A 15,822-nucleotide genomic window follows, 5' to 3' on the forward strand; every position below is an offset into this window, starting at 1 on the left:
TTTGATGAACCAACCGATTGATCTGTCAATCCATTGTTGAATTTGCATATATGAACAATATCACACTGCTTAATTACATTTCCTGAAAGAATTAATGAAAAAAAATATGTTGAAGCCCGTCGAAAACATAGAACCATTTACTTGTTACCCTTGTCTTTGCTTTTGACGCACTTAGCCTGAATAGCTAGAGTGCTTGTTGTCCCGGGGCAATTAACATCAGCGCCATAATCTTTGCCTGTGACCGGGAGTGTGCAAGATTGCTTCCCCATACAGAGCTGCTCATTTCAGTTACCATAGGTCATTAGCAACTAGAAATTAATTATCTCACAGATTTTTCAAAATATAATAGAAGTTATTATGATAGAAATGCGTCATATATATACCTTCTCGACAAGAGGTATTGCTTGAGGAGTGTGGCAGGTACCAGCAGTGAAATTACCACACATACCCAATGGGTTACCGAAACTTGCAAACACAATCTTGTTGATGATCTTCTTATCGGGGCACGTTAATTTGGCTGCTGGCTTTAGGTCATCCCCGACAGTTTTGATCTGGCCATCTTGCCTGCTCCATGTCTTAGAGTGTGCCGGGTTGAGCTCGGACACAAACGTGCAGATGTTGTCCCTTTTTACAGTCATGATCAAGATATCTTTTGGGTTACCACCGTGCTCCTCAAACACCACAAGGCAGTTGTTCTTCGGTTTCAAGAAGGAGCGGGGCATATGGTACCTGTGCAAATGAGTTGTGTTTGAGATAATATATATAATCAATTTAGCATTATCTTTGACTGATCAGATATGAGAGTTGCTTACACAGACTGAGAAGGCTTGCCGAGAGGGGAAAGATAAGAGACCCAGTATCGGCCAAGGGCTTTGCCATTCACATAGATAAAGCCCTTGCCCATGCTGCTCATGTCTAAGGCAACTGGGTCAGTCCCCTCTGGTTCATCGAAGTATCTCTAACAATAGTAAAACAAAGATCAATATATAATAATTACTCTTAACAAAGGTTTTGTTACGAAAAATGTTGATCAGCCATGTAATGAAGAATGTCATGTACCCTGTACCAAGTTACAGGCATATCTTTCGTGGCAGGTAACCATCGGGCTTTGCTAATTCCTTGCTCCTCATAAATTTTTAAATATTCTCCAGCCAACCCAACCTTGCATAGATAGACATTCGTAATAAAGAATTCAATTATATTAATTATTTCATTTGCAAATAATTAATAAGTGTTGGCTTTTAAAATATCGAAATAGTTTAAACCTCATGACCCCAGCCGTTTGTGGTCAAATCTAGAGTACCAGTATTGAGACCTTGGATTGCTACAGTATGCACTCCAGCCATCCTACGTTCCATATAAGCACCACTATCCTGGATTACAATAATTATACAAGATACATTTTAGCTTTGCTTGTGAGAAATGTTCTGATCAATTTGGTAATTAATTAGCAAGCGAGGCTATTAATTTGAATATCATACCGGGAGGCCAACCATCATGTTTAGGAGGGAAATATGATTAAGTCCTGATTTCAGCTCCATAGGATGCTGGAAAACAAATGATTTCTCAATCTTGGTTCCGTGCCCAGTTCCTAGAACAAGATTTAATTTTCTCATAAGTCCTTATGAACAAATAAAGGAATTAAATTTTCTTAGCATTAAATAATCAAGGTTTTGTTACCAATGTATTGTCCATTGACAAATGCATGCATGACATGACCTAGATTTGAGATCTGAAGCACGGGCCTGATATCATGTCTAATTGGCAAATCATCATCCTCTATTTTAAAGCTATATACACAAAAATGTTGAATCAAAAGTCGGTAAAGACAACAACACTGCGTATTTATTATAAATGCTGAAATATGTCATTTAGTATTGCTCAGACGTTGCTTACCTAGTGGTGTACCACATATAGTCAGATTTGTCTTTGGTCATGTTGAAAAGCTCCAAGGGCTCCTGTGTTTTCATGGAGGCCTCACGATATCTCGGGACAGGTTCTTGGTTCATCATCCATTCATTGTTCTGTTGGGTTTGTTTCGCCACAATAAATGTCCTAGCATTGTGCTGTGCATTCACCTGCACACAAAAATGAGAAAGAAAAATAATATATTTGTTTATCTTTGTAGTATTTTAAATATAAAAAACAAGATAATTAACTAAATGAAAGAAGGACAAACCCTTTGGGTGTTATAAACCACAGTCTTGCAGTCTGGAAGGATGCTCACAGAGTGACGGGGCATAAAATAATTGGTCCCGCGGAAGTTCACAGTTCCTTCAATTTTTGGGTTGGAGTTTGCTAGGAAAGCAACACAAAGGTTCTCGTCAGGCTTCTCATAAACTCTAATCTGGAAAATAAAGTGAAAAAAAAAATATATATTCCTTTAGAAACTAAAACTTTTTTGATAAATGGAAAAATGATGTACGTATTTAATTAATCAACTATGGAGATCTTCATTGCACCTCAAAGTCTTTGCCTATGTTCTGGACAGAGGTTGTGCCCCAAAGAAGTCCCTTACGGCACAGTCTAAGTGCATGATGCAAATCTCGGAGATGTCCCCATTTGGGCTCCTTGTACAAGCCTGAATAGTACAAATAGTGGCATTTGTAAGTTGATGAATGTGAAATCGCAACGGGATTATGAGTACATGGATATAGAAATTCAACCATATTCATCCAAAGGAGCTTCATCATAGTATCGAGTCGTCACAAAGGCAGCGCCAGTTCTGCCATAGTTGGTACCTCCATGATACTGTGTAATAACCAAGCAGAAGCTATCTTAGAAAAATATTTATGTAGTAAAAGAACAAATTTGTCTTCTTCTTTTTTCCATCAGCTAAATTAAATTAATTTATTTTGATAGTGACTGAGACAAGAGCCAACACCATGTAGTAATTAATCAACGTGCCACCCCTAGAGAAGAAACGTGCAACAGAGAAAGCGAGATCTTCAGCAGACCTTTGCGATGGGGGATCACCAAATACTCTGTACCTGAATTAAGCAAGAGCATATTATAAACATCAGTTAGGCTTACAATAAATCTCAATGTTAATTATATCAGATTTGTATACTTACTGAGCAGTCCAGTTCTCAGTCCAAAGGATTGGCTTGGACGGATGGGTTGGAACGAATGTATCGCCACAATTCCTCCCATTACAAGTAGGAATCTGCATAACCCCCAAAATAATAAAAATTCAAATTTGAATCAATACAAACTCATGTTTCTTCTATCGTTGGTTTCATTTTGAACTTGATATATAAATATCGAAGAAAATTTCTAAGGTACCTCATATTCATACTTCAAACCATTTTTTCTTTGTACCAAAAAGAAGCACATAATTGGAATATTAATGGACGGGAACTTAATCTGTATGACAAATTTAGTACAAGGAATTCCCTTATCGCTTGTGAACCTTAATATCTAAAAATAAATAAATTACATAAAATGTACTCCAATGGTTTCAAGCTTGGTAATCAACATCTTGTCTTGATAAGTTATAAGACACATGCATCCCCTAAGATACAACTGTTCCTAAGCACACCTACTGTGCTTACCTCCTAATCCTTGGTATAACTTCAAAACGGTATACAGAACCAGAGTATTGGAGAAAATTTTCAGTAAAATATAAAAGAAGTTATCAAAGATTCAAACATACCACTGAACCAGGGGCTTCTTTCTGTTTGCACATGATCACTGGGACTCCAGTGCTCAAATTAAGAGCCATACTTGCTGCCCACTGAATGTATTTGGTACCTTCTTCTTTAAATGTTTCCGCAATGTTGTTGTATTCATTTTCAATCTGTCCATAGCAAATTAGAAAACCTGTAGCACTATTGTGAAGTACAAAAGAAATGATATAACCATTTCAAAAGAGAAAAAAAGAAACTTGTTCTCGACCTGAGTGAGGATAATTGGACCGCCTTGAGAAGCAAAGAGTTTATATTTGTTCAGTTCATCTACAACCTTCTTCACAAACTTCTCCATATGATGCTATAACAAACACAAACAAAAGGGAGAAAAGATTTCAGAATGGGAGAAGGTACAGCTAGCAGCCGAGAAGAATCCAGTTCAAAGTTCAAACCTTAATCAAATAAAAAATTATTTACCTTAAAAGGCTCATTGTTTGTTCGGAAGGTCATGCCCGGTACCTCCCGCAACCAATAAGGGAGCCCTCTGCAGTAACAAACTTAGACATCAGATCGGTTTTCAAATGATCAAATATTATAAAGGAAAAACATTAATTGATGACAAATAATTTTATTACCCATGGTTCCATTCTGCTTGGATGAAGGGACCGATACGAAGAATAACAAACATTCCATTATCCTTAGCCAGCTTAACGAATTTGGCCAAGTCGTATTGGCCTGTGAATTCAAACTATGCTTGCAAACGAGCAACCACTTATATTCACCTTGAATAAAGAGGATAAAAGAGAGAAACTTGGATCACAGTATAATAAGATTACCTTTCCCGACTCCGGCTCATGTGCATTCCAAAATACGTAAGTTGAGATCGCATTCAACCCACCTTCCCGAGACTTTTTCAGGAGATCCGGCCACATCTAATTAAACAAAACAAAGGAAGCAAAAACATTTTATTTCCTAACACAACCTTGCAAGTTGTATAAAAAAGCAGAGCTTCCAATTCCAAACATTGTCTACATTTCAGTTTTTTCATGTTATAATATCAAAGTTATTGGCTAATTAGCTAGAGGTGATATTTGTCATACATTCTCAGAGACATGAAACAATGTAACTATAATTCATAGACCTCAAATGTTTCATCTCAATAATTTTTAACTTCATGTCTAAAACTATTATTATATTGTCAGATGTTTACTTAAACTATGACCCACTAAGTAAAATTTCACACTAAAAATTGATACAAAAAATAACAATAATAAACAATCCAAAACTAATTATTGTCCAAAACCAAGATAATGAACAAAGAAACCGATCGAGACATTAATTATATAGCTAGAGTCATTTTTCTAAGGTTAATTATTTGCAGCTCGTTCAGGATTTTCACAGACAAAATTTACCTCCTCCAATATCAAAATTTGATAACGATAATCTTTTACTACATACTGCAGTATTTGCTATACATTTTTGGTTCTTTATTTGCTTATTTTAATTACATTCTTATAATTATCAAATGGTGAGAATTGCATTTGCAATACATACGTACCTTTTTAAATTAACCTTTGATGTCTTTTTTGAGCTCAATGCACGAAATTCGCATAGCTTTTTTGATAGTATAAAAATACATATATGAATTAAATATGTTCACTTACACTTCCATGTGATTAAAAAACTAATTAAATTTAAATGAAAAAAATGGTATTAACTGCAGTTGCAAACTAGCAATTTTATTTTTTTCCACTGTTTTTTACGGATCATCATTATTTGGGATGCATGTTTTTATCATGTTTTTGTCAAAATATAGATAGAACGTGTGCCAAAAAAAATGGAAACCATGAGTATAATTTTTTTTATCTTCTTTGATACCAAAATTATATATAATAACAACCTTGGATTTAAAAATAAGTAAAAAGGTTCTCCAAATAAAGAAGTTTATAATATATAGTTTTGTCTGACATAGAAAATAAAGATAACAATGGAATATTTTATCTTTAAATATAATTAAAATATGATTTACTAATAATTAAATTTTAATTGTTTCAAATTAATTTTGAAAGATCGAAAAAGCACAGAAAAATTGTGCAATATGTCGTCTAAAAGTTACTAAGCATACTAGTTCAAAATAAATTACAAAGGAAATACTTACATCAGGCTGGCTTCTTGTGTAATGAATCGATCCAGAGAAGACAAGCTCCCTTTTGCCATTGATGATAAGCGAGCGCCCGTCATACGTGCAGCCGGATGTAGCCAGTTCTTCTGTAGCCACTACTCTGCTAACTAATGACCCAATCGATAATAAAGCGGCCACAAGGCACGCTACTTTATGATGCACCAACACTCTCATCTCTCAAAACTAAGCCTAGATAAATTTTTTTTAAAGTTTTTAGCTAATTGTGAAAATACTATTCATTTAAAGGATTCTACTTGTACATATAGAAGGGGTGAGATGCCTTGATCACGAGCGACGGTGGAGCTTAAAGCAAGGAGAAAAGATCTAAATTTAACTAGATACATTATAGAATGTGACCACATCTGGGAAAAGTCATTCTGTGTTGACTATTCGTTGTTATGGTGTATGTTTGGAAAAACATTGAGCTGTATCAGCAACTAATTTATAATTAGAAAGTAGTTTTACTTAAACCAAAATGAGAGAAAATGCTTTGGTTATGTTTAAGCATGCAGTAATTTGCAACAATAATATATGAACCAATAACAACTATGTCCATTGGAGATCTTCTAACTCTTTGGAGGCAAAAAGAGCAGTAAAACTATTTTCTACCATTCAGTTGAATTTGTTTTTCTGTTGAATAACGACCATCGGTTTTGTTAGAAGCATTAGTCTAAACCTATAATTTTTGGAACTAGGTTTGGTAATATCTGAATAATTCACAATTTGTATTTTCATTGTGTAAAATAAAAATCTTCAAGCCAGAAAAACTATCAACAAATTTCATATATACCCAATTAATTAAGAGAATTGATAATTGCCAGATTTACAATTAAGAACTTATATTTTTAACTTTATCCACAAAAGTCAGAAAAATACTTTGTTTATGCTTAAGCTGTAATTAATGTAGCACACGCATATATTTGACCAGTACTGTACAAATTAGGTACTTGTAAGGTTTTGTGACCATAAAAAAAATTAGAAATTTGGTTTCTCTTACGGTTAATTTAGGCCACTAAAATAATTTGGAGGCAAAAAGCGATTGGATAAAGATTTTGAGTTAAAGCCTTCATAATTTAGATGGCACTAGGAATCTAGGATATGTAGCATGCTTGTACAAAATAATCCAGATTTTTGGTACTTGCATATTATAATGCGGTTCATAACAACCAATTGTTAAGTTGGGGAAAAGGACAATGGTTTTCACAGTTAATCAAGAGTGAGTTCTTTACCCGTTGCCTTGTTGTGCTATGTACTTATATTCTCGGTCAGTACCTATTTTCATCTTCATAATATATAAGAAAGGTTATTTGAAAGACAAAAAAGATGCATGTATAAGAAAAGTGAAGTAACTAATGGGAACAGATGCATTTTGAAAAAAAGAGCCAAGTACAATAAATAATAGATTCTTCAATGAAAACCTATTTACAATAAATTTTATCCAATGAATTGCATGGTGCCGCTACCAAAAGCTTTCAAAAAAAAAAAATGCATGGTGTTCCATCACTAACAAAGAGATTTCAAAAATCAATAGCTTTGTGTAATTCTAAGATTGGCTGCACAGGTGGAGCCTAATTTTGGTAAATTAAATCCTGAATCTGTTTGGACTTTTTAAAGGATAAACCAAGTTAATCTCACAAAATTATGGCTGAAATTATTTCCAGGGCAACACTATTTTTGGGTTAAGACTTCTAAGGACCTCCCCAGGGAAAGCTACTTTTGATGATCCCTTCTTTTTCTATCAGAAAGAATAATCTGTTTGGAAAAGGATTTCAAATTAGTTAGAGAAAGTTTTTTTAACATGAGTGCATCAAGGTTTATCAAATGCGTTACGGTTGGAGATGGTGCGGTAGGAAAAACTTGCATGCTCATTTCATACACCAGCAATACTTTTCCTACGGTAAGTGCATTCATAGTTTGTTCTCTGAACTTTTCATTTTCTTTCTTTTTAATTTATTTTTTCTTTTTAGTTGCCTTTTCCTGGATCATTCTGGGTCTTATGAAATTAAGCCTAAAAGCTCTTTTAATTTTGATATTTGATCCCCATTTAATTTTTTTGACTGGATTTTTAAGAATTACTATACAATATGTGAGAATCAGGAGACAGTAGGAATTCAATGTACACTGATAAGAATATATCTGTACTTGTAAGCGAACGGTGTTTCACTGGTAAACTGCTGTTATTGAATCAGGGGCAACTAAGAAACCAAAAAAATCATTTTTACAGAGATCAATTAATAAATGTGTCAAAATGAAAGCAAAAGAAAAAGAACTATCAGCAAGGAAAAAATAATGGATGAGAATCATACCTAATACATTAGATTAAGGTATTATCCATCATGTGGAAGGCCTAGGATTTGAAATTGAGTGCTCGTCACTGTGGATGATTTGAGGATTTGGTCCCCATTTCATATTTAAAAAAAAAAAAAGAATTAGTAGAAATATTATATTGAAAATATGAATTTTTGAGTTGGAAGAATGCGCATTGACGACAATTGCTAGCCTTTTTCTGTCTCTATTGATCGACTCATCGGTTCTCTTTGTTAGATTTTTGTAGGCCCAATGTGAATTAGGCCAATTTGAGGCCGGTTATAATTACATGATTCTTCTCCAAGGCAATTGGGTATAGAAAATTTCATATTTATGCATCAGAGAATGCTTGCTCGGTGATTTGAGTACCATTTTTTAGAGAGAAAGAGAACTTGGTAATTTTATTTGTTAGATCGAGTGACCGTTTCCTATGAACAGATGTTCTAATTTCCTCTTTATATAACAGAAATTTGTCAGTTTGTTACCTGCCGATGGATTAAATTAGGCTGAACCGCTTGAAATTGATACCTGTTTTGCTTGATTACTCCTGATCATTGTCCTTTTTTTCTTCTTCTTTTTTGTCATATCATGTGTGTAGACGTGTAGTGAGTGGTAATCTCAGATGTGCACAAGGTGTTTGTTGAATTGATAATTGTTAGAATGTCTAGGAAGTGTTTGACGGATTGCCCTTAATTTTTCTTACAAAAAAATTAAAAATAAAATACCAACACTCTTAAGTGATATGAGAGAGTATGCAATTATTCAGTCCAATCATATCCACCCGAGTGAATGCATGTAAAATAAATAAAAATTGTAGTAATAAACATCTCATGGAATATTATTTTCAGGATTATGTTCCAACAGTGTTCGATAATTTCAGTGCAAATGTTGTGGTTGATGGTAGCACCATAAATCTAGGCTTGTGGGACACTGCTGGTAATATCAATAACCCCGACCCCTCGTTTCCTAATATTCTCTCTGATCACAACCACGCCAGTCTAATTGATTAATAAACTAAACAGGTCAAGAGGATTACAACCGTTTAAGACCGTTGAGTTATCGCGGGGCCGATGTGTTTCTTCTTGCATTCTCACTTATCAGCAAGGCCAGCTATGAAAACGTCACTAAGAAGGTGAGTGTGACTCTCTTACAATTTGTGAATAATTATTTCAGTTAATTTTATAGTTTTATTTTTTATTGCATAAATTATGATTTAATCAATGTTTGCTTTTCTATATGGTTTTGTTGTTACCTTTTCACAGTGGGTCCCTGAACTGAAGCACTATGCACCTGGAGTACCAGTTATTCTTGTGGGAACAAAGCTTGGTACATAACCAGTCTAAATATACACCATCATTTTTTTAATTTGGACATGATTGTTTTTCTTTGGCTTTTCTATTGATATCTAAGTAGCGTAAATCTTCATACTACAATACCATATACAGCCTTAACAAAACTAAACAAACAATCAAAAAATAAAAAATAAAAAAAAATTTGATTAGAAATCTGCAATAGGAACTAAAATGTTGGAAGGAGCTACCTCAAGGAAATAGTTCTTTTGTTTCTAAGTGTAAAAAATCAATTATATAGTTGAATGCTGTGAATTAACACCAAGAGCTCTTCAAGAAAGGCACAACACAATCACCTAGGTGCAGCCTTTAGTATACTGGAATTCAGCAAGCATGCTAATAATATCATAATTCTTAAAATGTATTAATTAACTTATTGTCTCACTTGTTAGATTTAAGGGATGATGAACAGTTCTTCATTGATCACCCTGGTGCTACTCCAATCACTACAGCTCAGGTAACCAAAATTGAACAAATGCCAGTTCCTTTTTTCCTTCGCAAATTTAATTTTACATGAAGTATATATATTCTTCTATAGGGTGAAGAATTAAGAAGGCAACTAGGAGCTCCAGCTTACATCGAGTGTAGCTCCAAGACCCAACAAGTAATTGATTTGCATTTATTTTCATAAATATCCATAATAAGTTTTTATCCATCACGCCAGTATCCTCTGAAAATCTGATGATTTGTGAAACAATGCCTAATTGTTCTCTGTTGCAAAATGACAAGTGCTTTAACCTAAAGCAAACCACTTCACATATACTCAACATTGATTTTTAGCTTGCTTTTTGTTCATGTTTCATGTCAGTCACATCAAGGTTATAAGAAAACCTCTTGAATAAGAGAAATAAATCAAAATAGAACCAATTGAATGTGCAGTTTGGATTGCCTTAAATTACCATGGAAGAGTTGCTGGCAAATAAAATCATTATTGACAAAAATTTAGAATTGTATGTTTCTCTCAATAATTTAGAATTGTATGTTCACTCTCTCGTGATAGGGAATCTTAAATGCAAAAATACACTTTTCTTTATCTCTCAAACTCGGTCATTAGAGAAACCACACTAGAAAACACTAAACACTGCAAATGCTAGCAAAAAAAAGCCTTTATGGCCCCTGTTTTGGTGTAATTTGGACCCACTTTGGATTACACTCCTAAATATTAGCTGAAGCTGAGCCATATGCATCCATTTCATATTGATGTTGATTCAAGATTACATAAGGAACTCCATTAGAATTAGAGTTAGAATTGTCATTAACATCAATCTTTAACCCCAAAAAAAGGAGAGATATCATGCAAACCATCTTATGTTTGAGGCTTGTGCTTCGGACAGAAAATTGATTTGTTGGTTTTCGCAAATTATGGATAGGTACTTTGATATTATGAACTCTTTTGTTATTTATAGTGCTCATTTCCCCCAATTTTGGTTTGTATAGAATGTGAAGGGCGTATTCGATGCAGCTATAAAGGTGGTTCTTCAGCCTCCTAACCAAAAGAAAAAGAAGAAGGGCCATGGCTGCTCGATTTTGTGATCATATAATCATACTTCGAGCACGTGTTTTTCATTTATCAATCTCTTAAATTGTAAGAGATTTCGACATGCTATTTTACGTTAAATTTTTCATTATTATAAAGGACATACATTTGTCTACGTTGAAAAATTGTTAATTACTTTTCAGTTCTTATATTACTGGTTATAAGTGTTGTAATTTATTCAGGTTAATTTACTAGCCTTTCAGGTTAAGTTTCTATTGGAATTATCCTTAAACGGAGTTAGTTTGTTTAGCCAGAAAATGTGATTTGCAGTTTGTTTGTTTTTTCTTCAAGTTATCTTGAATTTACTTGTGTTCATTTATTGTTATATATCTTCATCTTCCTACTTATGTGGGATTTTATGACAAAACATAGAACTGCAGAGATTAGTAAAATAGAAGTTAATTTAAAAAAATTCATTTGATTTACAAGTAGTAACTAACATAAAAATATACTAACCTATTAATCCAAATTATTTTGGAGTAGCAAATAAAAAAAGAAAGAAAGAGAAGAAAACAGCTAAACAGCATTTTTATTTGGCAACATATATATAATTTATATTATTCTTTTGGATAGATTTGTCAAACACTCAAACTGTCCCTTGGAAAAAATGTCGAGCAGAGGAGAATTCCAATACCTCATGTTTTTCATACCTTATCATACCTCATACTTTATATCTTCATTTCTAAAGTCCAAAATGTCGATTTAAACCGCTCAACATGATATACATATTAAAATATATTTTGGGATGAAATTTTATAATTTTTGAATTTTTTTTTACTATTTCTTAAGATAGATACAAAATTACTATATTTGGACCGTTAAAAAAGCAGTGATTTTCTATCCATCTGAAAAAATAGTTAATTTTTTTCAAAAAATATAAAATTTCATCCCAAAATATATTTTAATATGGATATCATGTTAAGCAGTTTGCATTAACAGTTCGAATTTTGAAAATAAATATATAAAATATAAAATATGATGAGCTATGAAAGATATGAGATATTTTCCTTCTTTATTTCAAATCTAATTATTGTTTATTTAAATAAAAAATCGTCAAACTAAACAATTACTGCCAGCAGCCGTTCCTTATAAATTTGGCGTTTCGTACTCTCTAGTCTCTAGCCGCCGCTTCTTTTTCCCACGCACAAAACAAACACCAGCATCTCTCCCTCCCTCCCTCTCTCTGAATCAAGGGGTGGACCCAGCAAGGACCAGCGCTCTTGGGTGCGTGTTACGTTACGAAATCGTTACTATTAAATTTAAATGATTTAAAAGCAAGAATCGAAAATCGTGCTAACAAAATAGAAGTTTAAACCTTAATTAATGTCTATCTAAATAAGTAAGTCAAGTGTAAATCGAAACCGCGTTGAAATTTTGAGACTTTATAGGCTCAGTGCGTCCGCACTGGTGGTGAGTGCGGGTGGCTGACCCGCACTGGCCTCTGTTTGTCTTAGATTGTTTTCTGAATTTCTCCTCAGTGCGTCCGCACTGGTGTGAGTGCTGATGGGTGATCCGCACTGACTCCAATTTCTCTTTTTCTCCAATTCTGACCAAGTCCTGAGTGCGGGTGACTGACCCGCACTGAAATTGAGTGTGTCCGCATTAGGCTCAGACTTTTCCCTTGTTCAGTACCGTTTTCATGAAAATTTGACTAAGTACTGAGTGCGTCCGCACTAGGGTATTATTTTATGTGTTTTCCAAGCTGCTGAAATTCTACCAAGTGTTGAGTGCGGGTGATCGACCCGCACTGAAAATGAGTGCGTCCGCACTCGTGTATATTTCTGTGTATTTTCAACTGCTGAAAATCTGTCCAAGTGCTGAGTGCGGGTGGCTGACCCGCACTGAATTAAGTGCGTCCGCACTGAAGGTGTCATTTTAACCAACACCAGATTTTCTTTCCTTTCTCTCTCTTCCCCTCCGCCCATTTCCCCATTTTTGGTGATTTTTGCCCAAGAGAGGAGAAAAAGAGTGAGAGAGCTTCCTTTCCCCCTCAAGCCCCCGATTGTTGTGAGAAATCAAAGTTGGAACCGAGCAAGCGGCCGTAGATCTCTCCTAGCTCTCCTATTCGGTATTCCTTTTTCTTCCCGTTTCTCTCTAAAATCTCGGATTTCTCGATTTCTCAGGTTTTCATTTTAAACCCGAGATTTGTGTTTGAATTGCTTGCAGACTAGCTCCTTGAGCTTCTTTGATTGTTTATTTGTCGATTATTTCCCCGATTTCACCTCGGTTGTGGATTTTGATTTCTAGGGTTTTGTGCCAAAATTGAAATTGGGCATAATCATGAATTGATTAGTTTAATCCAACCGATTAGACTTGTAATCGGTAGGGTTACATCTTGATCTGGAATTTCTAGAACGTTTAACGGCTAATTTGAGGTTTTGACCAAATTGAGGTTAACCAATCGGTAAATTGAATGGTTACGGGAACCGAATTTGTGAACCAAGGTTAAACCAAGTTTATGTGTAATATAGGCGTAGGTTCGATCGAGCAAGACTTTGCGGGACACTTCGAGACGTCTGATCCATAAGTACGTGATACGCTCGTCGTAAACAGGTGCGGGATTCTTGGACTTGTTTGATATTTCATTTTCAGGAATTAAATTGTTTATTCGTTTGTCATGTTGAATGTCTGATTGTTGCATCATTGAATTGCATAAATCATTTGCATAGCCCAATCAAATTAAACTCGAATTATGGTGAATGAAATGATTTGCATGCTTGTATGGTTTCCATTTGTGTCGATCTATTATGATCAGATTTTGATTGAAAGTCACCACGGACTATGTATGGGAGCGTATTTACGAAGTTGAGCTGTATAGCTGACTTGGATCCGACGAATTGTGTGTGTGAGCGGATTTACGAAGTTGAGCTGTATAGCTGACTTGGATCCGACGAATTTGCAAAGTTGAGCTGTATAGCTGACTTTGAGCCCTGGATCCTTCTAGCGCTTTAGGTGAACGGCCCTCAGTTTTCCTAATACCGGTTGGGACGAGGGGTAAGTGATTGTATTGATGTGTGAATTGGAGTCGTGGGTGACATGTGTAACGTCTGTGGCTCGGTGGCATTCTCCTACGTGTTAATGCATTTGGACAGTCAATTGAATATTACGAACATTGGAATGATTCCAAAGAGAATTTTCTTTATATGACTTGAACCAGACCTTAATAAACGGTTAAGCCAAGCGATTACAGATGGGTGTCAGATAAAGGGTCCAGTTCGGTGGAACGTCTGTAGGTGTCAGTAACCCTACAGACGAGGGTTTGTAAAGGGTCCAGCTCGAAAGAACATATGTAGTTGTTACAAGCCCTAATGAGTCGAGTTAAGCCAAATATGTGTTGTGTTTGAAATTCATCTTGGAAATTCCGTTAATTGTGATTCATCTAGTTGAATTGTTGTCGAGCATATGCATTCTTTTATTTATGAATATATATATGTTCGAATTGTTGTTGTATGGATTTCATTTCTGAATATGGAGCTTGATTGCAAGTCCAATAATCTAACTGTGGCAAATTCGCACTGAGAATTTATTCTCACCCCCACCCTTCGGGTTACCTTACAGGTTCTGGTGCGTCCGATTCCGGAGAGGTACGCGAGTAGCAGGCCGTTGGTAGTTTACCTTATATGACCCTAGAGATATTTTGTTGTATAATTCTAGGTTTAGCTTTTTGGTTGGTATCCGGATGAGATACTTTGTTGTATTATACTCTGACCAGACTGTGTACTCTAATTATATTTAGAAACTTGTTTTATATTGCTTATTGTTTTGATTGAATTGTTAATTGCCTTGTAAGTATACACGGTATTGTATGCTTACGGCGGGATACTGTTACGACCCGTGGCCGCGGGGTGTGACAGTGCGTCTGGCATATATATTCTCCTCCATTTCCTTATTAGAGATTAGAGAAACCTCCTGGGCGTTGGTACAGCTATTACCTCGGTGCCTAGAATATATTTGCCCCCTTGAACTGCCTCCAATGTTATTAGAGGTATGCTCCTTTTAGGCTTTTACCTAATTTTACTCCTGTTGTGTATTTCTATTCCCTTGTTTACTCATTTAGAGGATGTCATATAATAATATGCGTTTAATTCGTGAATAGCTTGCCACTTAGAATTTTGTTCCATTTTCTTTTTTAATCTGAAAATAGTAAATTTAATATATGTTTTATGCAATTCAGAACCATTACTTTGGGCACAGAGGTTCAATCGATTGAGATTGAATGAAGCAAGGTTCAAACTCCACCAAGCAATCTTCTACGTGCGTGCATGACCAGTGCTATGCATGTTTAGAGAAATTTATTATAATTTTGAATTATTCCTAATTGCCTATGTACTAATATTTATCATATACACAAATAAACAATAATTACGAATCACAAGATCTATAAATTTTCTTTCTAATTAAAAGTATGCATATGTAAAAATTGTTGTTATTTCTTTCATTGTAACTGGTTTGGTACTTCATATTTAATTATAAACTATCCTAAGTCATGCTTATATCCATTTGTAGCTTGTGAAATCCATTCTAAGCAACAAGCAGAATAAATGAATCTCCTTAGTTCTCTTAATGTGATAGCAGAGTTGTCAGGTTTGTCTTTTCCCTTCTCGCTCCTCACACTCATCTCTAATGGAAATTGACGTCCAAATATATTGTCATTTAAAATGTTAGTTATTCAGTTATACATTTATGTATACTGATTATTTATTATGGTTTCAAACTATTCACATTATATTCTTTTAATAATGGTTACTTGTTTAATCATGTCTAATGCAATTTTTAAGGAAATAACTTCATAGAAAAGGGATCTACAAATTACATACA

The 15,822-nt window shown here is 34.7% G+C and overlaps 2 protein-coding genes across 2 annotated transcripts; one reads left to right on the forward strand and one right to left on the reverse strand.

The window, feature by feature from the left end:
• Positions 1–6,018, reverse strand: LOC144567083 (beta-galactosidase 11-like). The gene is made up of 19 exons (XM_078317134.1): positions 5,788–6,018; positions 4,466–4,561; positions 4,265–4,377; positions 4,107–4,173; positions 3,898–3,990; positions 3,656–3,799; positions 3,075–3,166; positions 2,885–2,990; positions 2,667–2,751; positions 2,463–2,581; positions 2,180–2,347; positions 1,897–2,078; positions 1,681–1,790; positions 1,482–1,591; positions 1,266–1,373; positions 1,060–1,161; positions 813–958; positions 384–729; positions 1–275 (listed from the first exon to the last, which is right to left on the reverse strand). Exons 1-19 carry the CDS (start codon positions 5,983–5,985, stop codon positions 138–140), a joined length of 2,523 nt encoding a protein of 840 aa, XP_078173260.1. The 5' UTR covers positions 5,986–6,018; the 3' UTR covers positions 1–137.
• A 1,459-nt stretch (positions 6,019–7,477) lies between these two features.
• On the forward strand, positions 7,478–11,272 carry LOC144567091 (rac-like GTP-binding protein 6). Its single transcript, XM_078317145.1, has 7 exons — positions 7,478–7,708; positions 8,967–9,054; positions 9,141–9,250; positions 9,381–9,444; positions 9,860–9,924; positions 10,006–10,071; positions 10,905–11,272. Exons 1-7 carry the CDS (start codon positions 7,610–7,612, stop codon positions 10,998–11,000), a joined length of 588 nt encoding a protein of 195 aa, XP_078173271.1. The 5' UTR covers positions 7,478–7,609; the 3' UTR covers positions 11,001–11,272.
• The last annotated feature ends 4,550 nt before the right edge of the window (positions 11,273–15,822 follow it).

The sequence above is a fragment of the Carex rostrata genome, chromosome 16, assembly GCF_964058835.1.
Source record: "Carex rostrata chromosome 16, lpCarRost1.2, whole genome shotgun sequence".
Taxonomy (NCBI): domain Eukaryota; kingdom Viridiplantae; phylum Streptophyta; class Magnoliopsida; order Poales; family Cyperaceae; genus Carex; species Carex rostrata.

Bases quoted from the DNA above. Each gene is read 5' to 3' on its own strand.
- LOC144567083 (XM_078317134.1), bottom strand. From the start codon at position 5,985: ATGAGAGTGTTGGTGCATCATAAAGTAGCGTGCCTTGTGGCCGCTTTA. The intron at 3,991-4,106 runs GTAAATAATTTT...TGTTTGTTATAG, and splicing joins CAAACAATGAGCCTTTTAAG to CATCATATGGAGAAGTTTGT. The intron at 276-383 runs GTATATATATGA...TGAAATGAGCAG, and splicing joins CAATACCTCTTGTCGAGAAG to CTCTGTATGGGGAAGCAATC.
- LOC144567091 (XM_078317145.1), top strand. From the start codon at position 7,610: ATGAGTGCATCAAGGTTTATCAAATGCGTTACGGTTGGAGATGGTGCG. The intron at 7,709-8,966 runs GTAAGTGCATTC...TATTATTTTCAG, and splicing joins CCAGCAATACTTTTCCTACG to GATTATGTTCCAACAGTGTT. The intron at 9,925-10,005 runs GTAACCAAAATT...ATTCTTCTATAG, and splicing joins CTCCAATCACTACAGCTCAG to GGTGAAGAATTAAGAAGGCA.